At 42.2% G+C, this 17,156-nt stretch overlaps 1 protein-coding gene across 2 annotated transcripts; it reads left to right on the plus strand.

Moving 5' to 3' along the window:
• Positions 1-2,931: 2,931 nt before the first annotated feature.
• LOC110218463 (zinc-alpha-2-glycoprotein-like) lies at positions 2,932-15,276 on the plus strand. Of its 2 annotated transcripts, XM_021001202.2 has the most exons (6): positions 2,933-3,177; positions 7,527-7,787; positions 8,721-8,987; positions 9,816-10,094; positions 10,252-10,368; positions 12,006-15,276. In XM_021001202.2, the coding sequence occupies exons 1-6, from the start codon at positions 3,096-3,098 to the stop codon at positions 12,062-12,064; spliced, it is 1,065 nt and encodes a 354-aa protein (XP_020856861.1). In that variant the 5' UTR covers positions 2,933-3,095; the 3' UTR covers positions 12,065-15,276. The 2 variants fall into 2 exon arrangements, with proteins under 2 accessions (XP_020856862.1, XP_020856861.1); XM_021001203.2 differs by lacking the exon at positions 10,252-10,368 and having other exon boundaries at positions 2,932-3,177.
• Positions 15,277-17,156: the final 1,880 nt, after the last annotated feature.

Consider the following 17,156-nt stretch of genomic DNA (forward strand, 5'->3'; position numbering starts at 1 on the left):
ATGTAGTTGGAGATGTCTAATGGGATGTTGAATATGCAACATTGGAGGTCAGGAGATAGATTATGGATGGATAATTAAATCTGATAATATTTTGCATAGAGATGATAATTGAATCCATGGAAATTGATGAAATCACCAAGCAAAATAGCATAGAAGAAGAACAGAAAAGGGCTCTGGACAGAGGCTTAGGTGACACTACCAGTTAGCAGGAGTAACCTGGATGGAGTTCAACAAATGAGAATGAGAAGGAGCAGTCATTCATGTAGAAGAAAAAATGCAAGAGAGCTGTGTCACAAAAATCTAGAAGGAAGAGAGTATCAAGGAGAATGGGGTGATTGACAGTGTCAAGGGCTATAGAGAGGACAAGGATGAGGACTGAAAAACCCATTAGATCTGGCAATTAAGAGATTATGGATAATTTTGGAAAAGCAATTTCAGTTGAATTATGCCAGACTGTAGAACATTAAGAAGAGAGAAGTAAAGAAGTGGAGACACCAATTGTAGATGGCCTTCTCAAGGAATTTAGCCATGAAAGGAAAGAGAGCTATAGAGTGGTAAGTATCAAAATCAGACTCATCAAGTGAGGGGAACTTGAGGCTTGTGACAAGGGAGACATTCAGGGCTGGTAAACCTTAGTCTATATCACCAATTGAGTTTTGTCTTGGTCCATGTTTCCAAAATGATCATGGAGAGCTCTCACAGCCACAGACACGTAAATTTGGGTTAGCACAAACCGCCCTTATACCATTGAGGCAAAATGGCATATTTGATTGAATGCTGGACTTGGAGTCAAGAAGTCTTCACTTCAAGCTTCACCCCAGACACCTCCTCAATGTGTGACAGTAGGCAAGACACAACTCTCTGGTGTCAATTCCAAATCTCTAAAATGAGATGGTGGGAATAGGTGGTCTCTAAGGTCCCTTCTTGGTCACATTTTTAGCTGAGTAGGACCTCTTACTGTTCAGTATAGATCCCCATTATTGAGATCTACCTCATACCCCTCTGGAAATATTAGAGTACTAGACCTAATTCCTTGAAGGCCCTGTCTATTTCTCTTGGCTGGTATCTCTACTCAGAAACTCTCATTATGTAGCTATATTCACTCCCAGTCGTTTCTGTACAATATAGGTGAGGCACTAGGCTATGTAAACTATAGGCATTTGTGGCACACTCTCCATAGGCAGTCCCAGACTCAGCTAAGTCTTCCTGAGCAGATTGTCTTTCCTCTCAATGCTAAATGTGGTCCCCTGAATCCTGGTGAAATAGAACCCCCAATTTGGTGGACCTACCAATAGGGAAGATTCTAAGAACAAATTTTCTTCACTAGATCTTGTCCCTGCTGCCACTGGCATTTCCTAACAATGATCCTGTAGAATGAAGTTCCTGGTGTACTGATAATGAATTCTCTTCTTGGGTGCATCTGACACACATGTGTCCATCATATCCAAAGCAATAACAACAGACTAATTAGCCCTTCCATATAAACCACCTTGGTACAGACCCAGATCTGACTTCCTTGACCCATGAGTCTCCAAGTTGTTCATAGCCCCTGCCAATTTTCCTGTGAGCCACTTAAAAGTTGCTGGTGCTCCAGAAATCCCTGGTGATGTGTTCGCATTGGCTGTATTCCCACTAAACTGAGGAAGGCCATCTTCTCCTCAGCTTTTTCAGCCATAAGAATATAATAGTATTCGCTACAAAGATCTGACCCAGAGAATAATTCTCTATGTTATGTTTCTGAGCACCTGACATTTAATAGCTATGTGACCATGGACCGGTCACTTCTCTATGAGATTCAGTTTTCTCCTCTGTTAAATGGGAATAAAGTTACCTCTAGTACCTGCTTTAGAGGGCTGTTATGAGGCCCAGAGGAGATTATGTATGCAAAGTTCTTTGCAAATTTCAGGTCATTCTCAAATTACCTGCAATTATCTATCACAGGAATTTTTCAAGATAATCCTGAATGGCCCCTAGTTGGAAATATCTCCAACTGGATTCATGGTTTAGATCAGGCTTAGATGAAATGACTGAAGAGTCTTTCCATTTCTAAGAGTTTGTAGAACTTCAAGGTTTGGGAAGCTCTTCACTCACAGCTACCCTGTGCCTTGGTTGCTTGGATTGTGCACGCTGTAGTGCCTATGCTACAGATGAGAAAACTGAGGCTCCGAGAGGTTAAAGGACTTGCCTAGAGTTCTGGAGGTTTGTAAATGTATCATGGAGGACTCAAACCCAAGTTTTCTGACTCCGGGTCTAGCACTCTTTCCATCATTTCATGCCACTGTCTCCAGACAAGTGGGGCGATATTATAATGTAAGAATGCAGAGTGGAACTGAGCCTCTGGGGCAAGTGCACCCAACCTCTCCTCCCATCAAGGTGCTCTTCTGCTTGAGGTTCAAGAGACTAACAAGTGGGGCAGCTAGGTGGTGTAGTGGATAGAGCACTAGCCCTGGATTCAGGAGGACCCGAGTTCAAATGCGGCCTCAGACACATAACACCTACTAGCTGTGTGACCCTGGGCAAGTCACTTAATCCCATTGCCTAGCCAAAAAAAAAAAAAAAAGAGGCCAACAAGTGTAACAATGGTTCCTACTATCAAACTGGAGCCATCCTCAAGGTAGGTGCTGTTTCTTCTCTGTAAGACTAGGGGGGCCTTGAGGGCAAGGACTATCTCCCCTAAAAAAGTAGGTCATGGGTTGATGTCTTCTCCATCAGATTCCACACTCTGTTCTAACACTAACATTAGGCTAATACTCATGAATGCCACCCACATGTTTGGCACTGGGCCAGTTCCTGCTCTGACAACATCAGATGGTAATTATGCTCAAAGGTTTCCTGTCCTCCCCACAGACTTCATTTCACTTCTGTTCTGATGCCCTTCATTCTGGAACAAGTTTTACCTGGCAACAGATGCCCCAGCCAACAATGATAGGCTAAAATGAACTAAGGGAAGAGGGCACGAGGCATAGGGGCCACTGTGTGTATACGGAGGCATCTTTTCTCAGTTGGGCTCTGAAAAAGGCAAAAACGTGGGGCCTAGAGCCTGTCTATTCTGGCTGGGCTGTTGAGGATGCCACATAGTGTGTCTGCAGAACAAGATGGCAAGTGAGAAGAGGAAGAAGTCATTGTTCACCTGGATGCTCATTCTAGGATGCTTTGCTGCGAGGAACACCCAGGCAGGTGAGTCTGGTGAAACAGCAGGAAGGCTGATCATTTTAGAGCTGGAAGGGCCCTCAGAGGCCATGTGGGCCAACCCTCTCATTTTACACGGTAGGAAACTGAGATCTAGGTAGGTTAAGAGAGTTTCCCAAGGCCATAGATGCACTACCTAGGATTGGGGGAGGAGACAGTCTGCCTTTAGGAAGCTTTTATTCCATGGAAGGGACCCAGTGCCTGGGGCACTCAAGGGGCCCCAAGACTGGTAGAGTTACAAGATTTGGGCTTTTAAGTGTTGCCTAAAGAAATGAAAGTTATAGTTCCTCTTGAAAGCTAGATCCCTGAACCTAGGTCTTCATCACAGTTAGCATCAAAAATCCAGTTCTAAGCTCCACCAAAGTTCTTCTTCCACGTTGATTTATATTCAAAAGATTCTATTCTGGGGGGCAGCTAGGTGGTGCAGTGGGTAGAGCACCAGTCTTGGAGTCAGGAGGAAGTGAGTTCAAATCCAGTCTCAGATACATGACACTTACTAGCTGTGTGATGCTGGGCAAGTTACTTAACCCCAATTGCCTCACAAAAAAAAAAAGCAAAAAAGAAAAGATTCTATTCTATTCTTTCATTTAAAGAATAATAGTCTGGCAAAAATAAATGGCAAAGAATAGTCCTCTTCTACATAAAAGGCTACTCTTTTAAACAGACTTTCCTAGAAACACCACTTCCTCATTTCCCCATCTTGAGCCACTTAAAAGTTGCTGGTGCTCCAGAAATCCCTGGTGATGTGTTCAAATTGGCTGTATTCCCACTAAACTGAGGAAGGCCATCTTCCCCTTAGCTTTTTCAGCCATAAGAATATATCTTATTTTTACCCTTGGGGAGAGAAGCCCAAGCAGTTACAAGCAGTCATGAAGGTTCGTAGCTCTTCTGCTTCCAAAGCTGAGAGGGAGCTAGATGGCATGGTGGAAACAGTGCTGGGACTAGAGTGAGAAAGACCTGAGTTCAAATCCAGCCTTCAATACTTACTGACACAGGTGACCCTGGGCAAGTTACTTAACCACTGACTGACTCAGTTTGCTCAACTATAAAATGGAGGTAATAATAACACCCACCTGCTCGGTTTGCTGTGAGGATCAAATGAGCAGATATTTGCACATTTCTTAGTGCTGTGCCTAGGACATACTTTTTAAAGGCTTGCTTCCTTCCTCTTTGGAGGTCTTCAAATGACATCAAGATGACCACTTGCCAGGTATGCTGTAAGGTGAGTTCTTTCTCAGGTCCATATTGGACAAATTGAATCAGAATTCTGAGGTTCCTTCCCACTGTGAAATTCTGAGATAAGACGCAGACACAAAGGCACGTGAACAGGGGTACAACCAGAGAGTTCAAGGACAGAGCTATAACTATGCGTTTATCACATGAGGATGAGCTGAAGGAAATCAGGATGTTCAGCCTTAAGAAGAAAACATTCAGAAGGGCATAATAACTATGCATCTGGAGAACTGTTATATGAAAGAAGGATTGTTCTATGTTGTCGACCTGAAAGTTGGTTAAAGAGACAACAAACTAGGTGATAAGTAAATTCATATTGTTTATTCCCTTAAGTTAGAGATGTGTACATGGAGCCAGAGCTTTAACTCTGACTGACTCAAGCAATTTTAGGAGGACATTTAAATCCTGACTAAGGAAGTCTGTGTTAGTCAAAAAAAAAAAAAAATACAGTCTCCGTATGTTTTTTTTAACATACAGCATGAGAAAGGAAGTTTCTTAGTTGAATAGGTTGTAAATACAATAACATAGAAGAATGTCAAAGTGTCAATTGAAATTATAGATCCAAGATATCTGTGTTTCCCCTACATAACATATGTCCATAGGATACCAAGATAAGAAAAGTCCCGCTATTCAAGAGAGTGTCTGGTCCCAGGTATCCTGTCCTCAGTGATCACAAAGAGGAAGAATGCTAATCAGTTCCAGCTGGTCCCAAAGTTGCTGACACAGGAAGGGGCATTTTTAGTTCATTCAGAGAGAAAAGATTAATTCAGGTTTTTGGCCCTTATTGGGGCCCAATTGATCTTAAATTATTATCGATGTGGACCCAGAAATAGTAACAATGGGTGGGAGATGCAAAGAGACTTGGTGTCAGGGCAAACTTCCTAGGGGAAGGGCCATTCCAAAGGGGTAGGAGCTGCTTGGACAGATGATGGGCACCTTCCCTGGGGGTCTTCAAGTAGAGTCTGAGTCACCACTTGTCAGGTGTGACTGTGGCCATTCCTTTTATTTATGGAGTGGATGAGATGACCACCAAGGTCCTTACCAACTCCCAAATTCTGTATGATTCTGGGTACTTTCATAAAGTTGTTTTGTAAAATTCTAATTTCTTTAGTTTGATGAATAAAAACATTGTCCTTTATGTTTGAGAAGCTGTGGGCATAGTGGATACAGAGCTGGCCTCAGAGCCAGGAAGACCTGGCTTCGAGCCTCACATCTAATACATTCTGGTTCCATAGCCCCAGGCACATAGTAGATGCTTAATAAATGTTTATTGACTGACTGACTGATGGCAAGTCTTTTTACCTCTCTGTGTTCTAGGCAACTCTCTGAGACTATAAATTGAATTAGTAAAGGGAGTAGAAGAGTTCCCTATGCCAATGAAATCACAGCTATAATCTCAATACCTGTCCTTATATTTGAGTAGTCAATAAATCTTTGTCTCCAAAAAGAAATATAAAATTCTTTGGTTACACCTTAACTAAATGTGCAATGCACACCTATGGTGGTGACCTCAGGCAATGGTAGCTATTTGGAGAAGTTTTTCACATTGGAGAATGTGCTTGTGCTTCATTCATAGCTAGAGGGGATGGAACTGAGGCAGTCAGGGCATAAAAGAGTTAAATGTGTTCCCATGGTTCATTGGGAGACAGATATGGCGGCTAGTGAGAGTCACCCTGTCCCAAGAAGTGAAAATTGAGAAAAGCTTCTAGGGAAATTCAAGAAACTCTGGCCTTGCCACATTTTCCGGGGCCAACATTGAGGGCTTCTCCTCACTTGGGTGAGAGCTTCAAATAATGATAGTAAATAGAAGCTTAGCCTAATGATATCATTGGGCCTTTCTTTCTGATTTTTTTAAATTTCTTTGGGATATGCCCAGCAGCAGTACCTCTGGATATAATCAGCATATAAATAGTATAATTTAAAATTACTTTCCATAATGGATGAACCAATTCAGAGCTCCACCAACAATGCAGCAGTGTGCCTGTTTTTCCACAGCCCCTCCAACACTGATGCTTCCCATCTTTTGTCGTCTTTCCCAATTTGCTGAGCGTGAGCTGAAACTACAGTGCTGTTTTGATTTGCATTTCTCTTATTACTGGTCATGTGGACTTATCTTTCATTGGGCTGTTAAAAGTTTGCAATTATACTTTTCAGAATTGTTTGTTCACATCCTTTCATCCCTCATCTATTAGCGAATGGCTATTGGTCATTTTAGTTCCATTTATACATTGGACATAAAACCCTTCTCAAAGATATTTTCCCAGTCCACAGCTTCCCTTCTTGTCTAGGGCACTGGTTTTGTTATCAGCCCCCTTGTTTTATAGATGAGAAAACTGAACCCCAGATGCATCAAGTAACTCGCTCATAGCAAAAAAATTTGGGGTTCCAATGTAAGTGATTGATTCTGATTTCAATGATCTCTCCATCACACCAAGGTGCCTTCCATCATGCTAAATGCTGGGGAAACAAAAGGCAGACAATATCCCTCCTCTCACAGAAAACACATTCTAGTGGGTGAACAAACATGTACATCACCAGATCTATGCAAGGTACATACAGAGTAGATGAAAAATAATCTTGAGAAAAAAGCGTTAGCATGGAGCAGGGAGGGGTAGGAGGCTGCGGGGAAAGGATCCCTTTGAATGAAGAAGATGATATTTGAGCTGAGTCTTGAAGAAAGCCTGGGATTCTAAGAGATGAAGGTAAGAAGGGAGATCATTCCAGGCATGGTGAATATCTAGTTCTAATGCAAAGGCCCATAGATGGGAAGTCCCTAACCATCCCTACTCCTAACAAAACTTCCCTATACTGTGAGACGAGTCCCAAATGACAAAGCGCAAGTGTAGCCTCTCAGTGAATGGCTGAGTTAAAAAGACGTTCTTATTAAGCTATGCCATTAGATTTAGTATTTACTAAAATGAGTATGTACTACTCTGCCCCTTCAGGCCAACTTATGGAGCAGGCACATTCCCATACCAGCCCAATTTATTGCACCAATGGTGAAAATAATGGTGAAGATAATGGTGAAAGCTGGGTGGGAGGAGGCACTGGGATTCTGAGGCCCCAAGATGCCCATTCTTCCTACCTTCACTACTTTCTCTCAGACTACCACATCCATGACTTCCATTTCACTGCAATTGGCACAAGAAGCTCCCTCTTGAGCCTCATCGTGATCAGCTCTGTGGATAATGTTCAGCTATGCTACTACAGCAAACAGAACCACCAAGTTGTGATGAAGAAACCCTGGATGTACCAGGCCCTGGGAGCCAAAGAGATTGAACAGAAACAGAAGAAGCTGATAAGCCTTGAGAAAAGTTTCATCTGGGCCTTCAAGAATTTGATAAAGAATGAGACCAACATTGAGAGTAAGTCAGTCCCACTCAACCCCAATGTACATACACCTCCCCTCTTGATGGATCTCCTCTGAGTCCAATTGGCCCCTCTCCATGAAACCATATCATTGAGTTGGGCATTTCGAGACAGAGACCAGACCAATTATGCCAGACAAGCTACGCAGGCTAGTTCTTGGGCTTACAGATTTGGAGTTAGGAGGACCACAGAGGCCATTTAGCCCAACTCTGTCATTTAATGGAGAAAGAAACCCTGACGAAGGAAATGTCTTACCCAAGCGTATACAGTTATTATGTAGCAGAACCATTATGGGAAGGAACCCAGCTCTGACACCAAATTCAGCACCTTTTCTACTATGCTGCATGCATTACCTTATTGCCTAGGTTTCAAAAGGCACTGATTCCTCGCCTTGGAACCAGTTTTTGTTCCCAATTTTCAAATATCCATTGATTACTGAGCTCCAAATCAAGCTTCTAGACATTCCTTTGTCCATGAGTAGAAAAATATGCCACACTGATCCCTAATTGTCTCTCCTCTTCATCTATCACTACTAATTTGGGGGCCTTGAGGCACTGCCATTTTCCAGGTCCTAAGACAGTTTCTTGGCTTGCTTACCTGGACCTATTGGATTGAGCGCATTCCCTCATTCTACAATTCCAGCCAATAAGATGACTGGTTAAATCATGTGTTTCCTGTGTTATTTTTTATAAATTAGATATTGCCTTATCCCTTAATTGATGGAAAATAATGAATTAAACAAGTAATATGTTTCTCTCACCTCATCAATCAAAATATTCCAACCTTATAAGCCACCTCCAAAGTCAACAAAATTCCATCTTTTTGATTGTTGGACCTATGAGTCCTGATCTTCCTCCCAGAATCTTCCTGCTCTGCCTCCTTGAATTCCTTGCATCTAGAATATCCCACTCCATATTCTGCCCCGACAGAAAACCACACACTGCAAGTCTTCGTAGACTGTACAATGGACCAGGATATCCAGGTGAGCAACCACTTCCAGTTTGCTTTGGATGGTGAAGACTTCTGCCAGATGGACGAGCAACTGGGGCACTGGGTGGCCATGAAGCCTGAGGCCCAGCGCTTCAAGCCCCTCTGGGACAATGCCTTCTGGAACAGGCTAGTGAAACACTACATACAAGAAGATTGTGTTGACAGCATGAAGAAAATTCTACAGTACTCAAGCATGCGGGAAAATGGTGAGAATCCATAGCTTCTGCTTGGGGACTAAGAACAGGTGAGAATGAGGAGAACTCAACCGAGAAGGTTTGAGGCCAACTCTGTCTTCCCTCTGAGAGACAGAAATAGCACAGGAATCAGGAGGCTTGGGTTGTGGTCCCACCTACAGGTCGAGTCATTATCTGGGCCACCCTGGGGAAATCATCTCTCAGTATCTCCAGGCAACTCTCTTCATCAACAGAGGGAGCTTCCATAGTGAGTATTCCCTAGACTGGAAGTGTTAGAGTACAGACCTATGAGTTCATTGGTATAGGCAATTTCTAAAGGAGGAAAATCTCTCTTCCAGTGTAGGGTCAGCACCTCCTCTACAACTTACAGTCTCAGAAGGTTGCCAGAGCATTCAAAAGTTAAGGGACTTGGCCAGGTCACCCAGCCAAGCTGTTGTTTCTGACCCTGCTCTCTATGTACTTCCCCATACTGATGAACCAGGCAAAAAAAAACTTATCATACTTTCTTTATAGGGCTGCCATGAGACTCAAACAGTGAGTCTATAAAGACAGTGTCTATAACACACTTTGCAAACTTTAAAGCCACATATGATCTTGAGTTATTGTTATTAAATGTTCCAACAGGGCAAGTTTGTGCTAATGCTGTGTAGAAACAGCCCCGAATCTCGGACCAAATTATCTGAGGCTCTTCCCCATCGGTCCAGATGCTTATATGAGCACAGGAGGGTACATTATAGGGCAATAGTTGGCAGCAAGATGAATGTGAGAAGAGATGAGGTGAAGAACAGATTCCCACTGAGCTTTGGACTTGACCCCTTCTCTTCTGCTGTCTGCCATCAGTTCCCCCTCAGGTGACTGTGTTCCGACATGATGCTCCTGATGGCAGAGTCACTCTCTTCTGCAGAGCCACTGGCTTCTACCCCCGCTCCATCGTGCTTCACTGGGAAAGGGATGGAACACTGGGTGTGTGGGGACAGGAGAGCTCTAGTGGCACCCTGCCCAATGCTGATGCCACCTTCTACCTCCAAGTCACACTAGAGCTCCCACCCGGTGACCCTGGAACAGGTTACACCTGTGTGGTAGAGCACAGCGAGCTAGAGACTCCAGCCATGTTCCCAGGTGAGTACCAAATCCATATTGGTTGATTCATCTCAAGGAAGTCAGTCTTTGGAGTTCCTTCTCCTATTCCTCAGGGAAGGGCCCCATTCACCACACTCCCCATTGCCTTGTGGGGAAATTCCCACCCCTGTTTATCTGTTGTCCTTTATTCCTGAAGCCCCTGGGAAGCCATCTATGGACAGGCCTTGGGCGACAGTGCTGAGCATTATGGCAGTCACCATCCTGGTGCTGAGCTGTGCTGGAGCCTTCATCACATGGAAGAAAAGGAAGACAGGTGTGTATGTGTGAAGAGAGGGAAAGGAACAGGGAGGAGAGATCCTGAGAGGCCTTGGTGTCCTAGCAACCTCATAGGGTTATTATGTGGAAAGGGCCTTAATAACCTTAACACTATTATAGAAATGTAACCATAATAATTATCATTACAACAGAAAGAAAAAGACTCATTATTGATATTGGAATTATCACACCCTGCTACTGGCTCCCAAGAACCAACTGTTAAATTTTCAGTGTGCAAATCTACACCTTGGAAAATGGCAAATGTTATGAATTGGGAAGTGATTTATTGCTTTGTTGATTGTCTAAACTTAAGAAAGCAAAGAAGAAGATGTTAATTATGCACATTAAAATTTAAAGTATAAAGGGTTTTTGCAGAGCTGGTGATTAAATATTTACCAGCAAACCTCTGATTAGTTGTCTATGTACACTCAGACCACAGACTTAGGACCACAGCTCTATAACTGGAAAGAAGCCCAAGGGTCATACCACCCAATCCTCTTATTTTACTGATGAGGAAACTGAGATCTAAACAATATGAGATCCCCTCTGTTTATAGTTTGTTGACTATGAATAATTTTTTTTATTCAGTAGAGTAAGACAGTGCTCTCTTCCAACAAGGTGTCTCCTATCTACATATCAACCCTCTGATCATAAACATTTGGATATTTCTAAGTCTGTGCTCTGGTCCTCCATCTCCTCCCACTGGAGAACCCTGCATCTAGGACCCTGGGCTCTGATCAGTTTTCACCTTATCTTGTTCAGATCCATCTGATGCCAAACAGGGGGAAAAAACAAATCTCTCCTCCATATGATAATCTTTCAAATACTTGAAGACAATAGTCATGTTCCCCCTGAGTCTTCTCTTCTCTAGGGTAAACATGTCTAGTTCCTTCAACTTCCCTTCTATGAGAGAATCAAGTAGTAAGTAAGAGACAATGTGGTATAGTGGCTAAAGAACCAAGCTTTTATTCAGGATGGCCTGGGTCTCTGACACGTACTGGCAGAATAATCTTGGGCAAATAATTTAACCTCTTAATGCCACAAGCAACTTGCTAAAGCTATCAGTTGCAAAAAGAGTCATCAAACTGCATTAGTAAAGAGAGATTCCCCATGAGGAGTTCCCTGATGAAATCACAGGTTGGACCCAAAGTTAGTATTCATAGTTTCACATAGATGGATCTGGGGGGTAGGGGTTCTTTTATAGAAATGTCCTGAGGTTTTCAGGGCAGGCCAGAGAGCAGAACAAAATAGGCTCCCCTAAATCAGGAAGGTGGTCTAGCCCAGAGGCAGGAGCTGTCCAAAAGTAGAATGAAATGACCTCTTAAGATCCCACAAAGAATGAGGGCCAACTGTAATGCTTTTCATTTGTTTTGAGAAGATATATGACAGGGAACGCATTTTAGGGAAAGGCAACAAAAGTCTCATCCGAGGTGCAAAGGTGGTGCAGATTTGAAGGGGAATCACAAAAAAGAATCTTTGGGGAGGGGATCAAGGGAAAAAAGTCATGTGTTTGAGTGAGATTCTATGACCTAGGTGTCACTCCTCTCCCCATTTCTCCCTTCAGCATGAGGGTGCCAAGAGGGGCCGTGGAAAGCTGATGGGAGTTTAACCCAGTAATCTTTTTTTTTCCCACAGGAATGAGCAGTCATCTGGAAGGACCTTTGCCCTCCCCTCCTGAAATTCCTCTGCAGTAGAAGAATGTGGGAGACCAGCAGGCTGTCTGCACTCTCTGTTCCTGGATAGCTCTCCCCTGCAGAGGTGAATGGGTCATAATTGGCATCCCTAAGGCTAACTTTCACCTCCACCATGATCCTAATCATCAATGGAGGCTTCCAGCTGTGAATACTCTCTCACCTCCATCTGGTGCTGGGGCTGTCAAAGTCCATCTACCTCCTAACAATGACAATAATCACAATAACAACAACAACTATAACAATAATGTTGATGGTGATGATTACGTATTCACATTTCTATATTGCTTTAAGGTTTGCAAAGCTCTTAACAAATATCTCATTTGATCTTCACAACCTGGGAGTTGATTCTGTTGTTATTATTATTCCCATTTTCACTGAAGACTATCTCAGAGTGATTAAGTAGATTGCTTAGAGTTCCACAATTGGTAAGAGTTTGAGACAGGGTTCAGACCTAGGTCTTCCTGCCACCAATACCTGAGGCTAAATATTTTCATCTAATGTGGAACATACAGTGGCACTATGTACCTCCAAACTGAGACCCCTATTTGATTCCTAGGATATTGTGGGTGACCCCCTGTTTGATTCCTGTAATGTTGGATCTAGAAGGGTCCTTGAAGATCATTTAGCCTAATCCTGGCTTGACACCTCCTCCCTGGGCAAGTCACTTGAACTTCAGTTTACCCCTTGGTAAAATCAGCATAATAGCATCAAAGATTTAGATGTCGAAGAGCCCTTAGATATAATGAGTCTAATCTATTCATTTTACAAATGAGGAAACTGAGGAACAAAAAGGTTGATACTGTCATCCCATCAGAAATTTATGCATGGTCTTTTCATATAATGCTCTTTTTAAGCTTCTCTTGGGATTGTAGGATGATGAGGGTAAAAGATAATAATAGTGAGGGAATGACACAAAGGCAAAAGATGAGGAGCTGGGGTGAATGTAGAGATCTGTCAGGAGTTTACAGACTCTCCAAGATCTCAGGAACCATCTAGTTCAAATCATACCTGACTGAGACTTCAGTATATAAAATCTTCAACAACAGGTCATCTTGCTTTTGTTTGAATACTTCCAGTGACAGGGAGCCCACCACCTGTGAATGAGGAATTTCGTGTTTGGATAGCTTTCATTGTCAGGAGATTTCTTGACATCAAGTGTGTATTTTGCTTTTTGGGACTCCAAAAGTTTACTCCTGCTTCTGCCCTCTTGAGCTAAACAGCATAAGCCTGATCCATCTTTCTTCTGACAGTCCTTCAAATACTTGAAGACAATTATGATATACCCCTGAGTGTTTTCTTTAGGAAGCTAACCACACCCAATTCCTTCTGCTGATACCTACAAGGCATAAACCCAAGTCCTTTTCCCTTCCTCATGATTATAGCTGCCTTCCTTAAATTTGGCCCCACAGCCAGAACACAGTATTCCAGATTATGTACTGGCCACAGGCACAGACATACCAGAAGATGAGGTGGCCCATCTCCATTGCCTGAACTCCTGAGTGAGTCGGGAGGGAAGGTGAACTTGGAGAAGAGGGAAGACTCTTGGAGTGAAGGTCAGAGGATGGTTGCACAACATGGAAGCAGAAGTAGGTGAAGTGAAGCATGAATACAGTAGTAAGCATGGATAGGAAGCATCCTTTCCCCTAACTCTTGGATGTAGGCATCCTGGACAAAGACTGTGCCAATTATTGTCCCCATTTTGTAGATAGATAGCCAGAGTCTTGGAGAGGTTGGATTACTTCTCTGTGGCCACACAGCTGGTGGACACTGGAAGCAGGACTTTCCTGACTCTAATTCCAGCATTCCTCCCCACTGCATCATGTTGTTTCCTACTAATATCATAGACCACACTAAGACTTTTTCTTCTCCATATTTAAGAGCTACATGACATGTCATATAGAAATTACTCCTTTTGGTTTTGTTCTATCCTCCATGTTGTCTCACAACAACATATGTAACGTTTTGGCATAGAATCAAGTTTCACATTGTTTATCAGTCTTGTAATTGCCTTTTATTTTTATAATAATAATATTAAAATTAACATTAATACAGCACTTTAAGGTTTGCAAAACACTTTCAAATATTATCTCATTTTGTCCTCATAGCACTGTGTGAGGTAGGTGCTATTATTACTTCTATTTTACAGATGAGGAAACTGAGGTAGGTACAGGTTAAGTGACTTGCCACGGTCACACAGCTAGTAAGTTTGTGAGGTAGGATTTGAATTCAGATCTTTCTGACTTCAGGTCTGGTGCTCTATCCATGGTACCACCTAGCTGTGATAATGTAATCATTGTCATAGTATTCCTTTTTTTTTTTTTAGCAAGGAGAATATTAACAAGTCATAAATTTAAAGCTAGAAGGAACCTTGGAGTCATTAAGGTGTGACAGCTAAATTAATGCAAAGACCCATGGTGATTATGATAACAGCAGGTATCATGTAAATGCATTTTAAGGTTTGTAGATTTCTGTGTATTAATATATCTTCCATATATGTAAAAGTATTCCACAACCTTCTTTACTGAGTGTGCTCTTTTTGAATACTTTTTGAATACATCCTCATCCTAGTTGCTGAACATGGGCAGCTTTTTCCATCTGAGCTCCATGGATCAGTGTGATCATTGTAAACTTCATATTGGCTGATGTTATAGTTTGATGCTATAGTAATAGGACCCCAGTATGGAATCCCTTGGGCTAAGTGGTCTGAACGTCTATAAAAGCAAATAAGTTAAGAAAGACATGTCTGTACTTTTCCACTGTTTTGATCTATGTTAACTCTGAATCAGGTAAATAATTCTCATAGCTTTTTATTGGATAAAACTCTTAACCTGGTACAGGGTCCTGAATTATTCTTCTGCTGCTGCCTTAGATAGCTAACTTAGTCTGTGGTCCTCAACAGAGGAACTCCTCCTATCCAAGCCTGGTGCCGACAAGGAACCCTGGGAACTTCCCTAATACATCTGAGTCTGATTAGAAATACTCTTTCCTACATCTGGCACCAATTACCTGTTCTCAACAAAGCCCATTCTTTAGGTATATGATTTCACCACGTAACCCCTAACTTTGAGCACATTTCTTCCCTGACACATCTTCCTCCCCTTCATATTGGATGGGTTTCTTACATCTGTGGGGATGAACCTCTGTTGATACTGATATATTGTGCATGTATCTGCTCTGTTTGCTGCATAGTAATAAAGCTCTTGTTTGTATCAGCTTCCTGAGTACCAATTTCCTGGAAATCCCCAAATCCAGGTTTTAGCTTTAACTCAAGCCATGAGGCCAAATAAAGCAATCAGTTTAAAGCCCTCTTGATCAGATCCATACGAAGACAAGTTCCATCAAGTTCTTAGAGTACTCTCAGAGTTTTGACCTTAATGTACTATAGTAAGGAAGTGAAAGAATCACACATATACCGAGTGCTCATATTGGACACCCCCACCACAAACTAGAGTTTCCTTGGTTCCCTGGTTCTCTTTGCCCCACTAGGGCAAAGAACACACCCAACAAGACCCAGCACTGAGGATTTTATAGCAGTAGTCAGGCTGCCTCACTATATCAAGTGAGAGAAATGATTATTAATAACCAGTGATTTGGGAAGATTCATATTTCCCCCTTTTCTTAATCCTCATTTCAAGACTGGAGTCTCGGAAGGTTGAGCTAACCTTCTCCTCTATCTAGATCCCACCCAGGTGGGTCAGCCATTGTGTTCTGCTAAAGTTTGGGTGGGGATAAATTCTTTGAATAGATTGCCCAAGGCTGGGGGTAATTTAGAAGTGGATGACATAATCAAAATTCAGATTCAGCCCCTCATTGTAATATTCATTCTCTCATTAATTGTTAACCAGTCAGAGTTGATTGCCATGCTTTTGAACACTCCTCCTCCAAAAGAACATAGAAACCTTGAGCCTGCTGCCCAAAGGACCAACCTAAAAGGATACTAGCATTATAAATGAGTCAGGGTCTTATATACTAACTGTGATGTATAAAAAGTTCAAGAGACATCGTTTCTGGGTAATTAATCACTTTATTAATCATGTGAGCGTATAATAAAAGGGGTATGTAGCACTCACAAATGCCAAAGAGCCCTCATGGAACCCACTCAATGTTTAAATGCCCTGACAGGCATATCTGAGGGTATGCCACCCTGAGGGTAGCAATCAATTCTAATTGGTTAACAAGTAATGTGAGAATGAATATTATAATGAGATGTAGACCTAGTCTAATGAGGAGCTCAGGAATGTGACTGATTGGACAAAGAGAGACTATCTCAATCCACATTATCCCCAGCCTCAGGCCACCTAGCCTGCCTACATGGAACACAATGGTCCAGAATTCACCTTAGATTAAATTCTTTGTAATGTTCTCTAGTTGGATGGATCAAAAAGCATGTACCCCAAAGTGCATGTACCCCAAGGATTTTGGCAATCTCATCCATCAGCAATGTCCTTTAGAGACTGAACAATTGACAGGTTTCTGAAAAAATCCTGGTCATAATTCAATAATTTATTATTAATTTAAGAGAGAAGTAATCATTTTTCTCATAATTATGGTTGAATTGCCTTCTCTGCCTAAATACACTGACTGCACACGACTCTGACACTGACTGAAATGATGCTGCCCTTGCTGGTGGTAGTGGAAAGTAGCCTAGAACCAAAAACAGGTATAGAGAACCTGGACAAGAAATAGATGCATTGGGGTGAAAGAGTCACGACATCTTTTGTGTTATGGCTGGTAAATATGAAAAGGATGACTTCCAGTCCACTCTCATCAAGAAATCTGGATATACAGAAAAATAGGAAGGCTTGGGAATGTACATAAATGGTTTCTAGCCAAGGAGATCAGTCAATAGGGGTGGTAGAAGAGAAGTGTGAGAAAAGAAATCAAGATGTTGAGGGGATTAGGACAGCAAGTGGTTAATTGTGGGAATTGAGTGAACCACACTGACTCTACCTTGTGACTCAGTTCTGGAACTAGCTCAATTCCTTTTCTATTCATTTATGGGTCTAGTTCAATTTCTGTATTGTAAGAAAAGTATATTCAACTGTGAGAAAACCTTACTGTATTATTTCAACCTTGCCCTACATGGCTAGGA

Source organism: Phascolarctos cinereus, unplaced genomic scaffold, assembly GCF_003287225.1.
Source record: "Phascolarctos cinereus isolate Bilbo 61053 unplaced genomic scaffold, phaCin_HiC Scaffold_2;HRSCAF=192, whole genome shotgun sequence".
NCBI classification, from domain to species: Eukaryota; Metazoa; Chordata; class Mammalia; order Diprotodontia; family Phascolarctidae; genus Phascolarctos; species Phascolarctos cinereus.

What these genes read in the sequence shown, in the direction of transcription:
- LOC110218463 (XM_021001202.2), top strand. Translation starts at nt 3,096, where the DNA reads ATGGCAAGTGAGAAGAGGAAGAAGTCATTGTTCACCTGGATGCTCATT. An exon ending in CTCAAGCATGCGGGAAAATG is followed by an intron (nt 8,988 to 9,815) that starts GTGAGAATCCAT and finishes GTCTGCCATCAG; the next exon opens with TTCCCCCTCAGGTGACTGTG. An exon ending in ATGGAAGAAAAGGAAGACAG is followed by an intron (nt 10,369 to 12,005) that starts GTGTGTATGTGT and finishes TTTTTCCCACAG; the next exon opens with GAATGAGCAGTCATCTGGAA.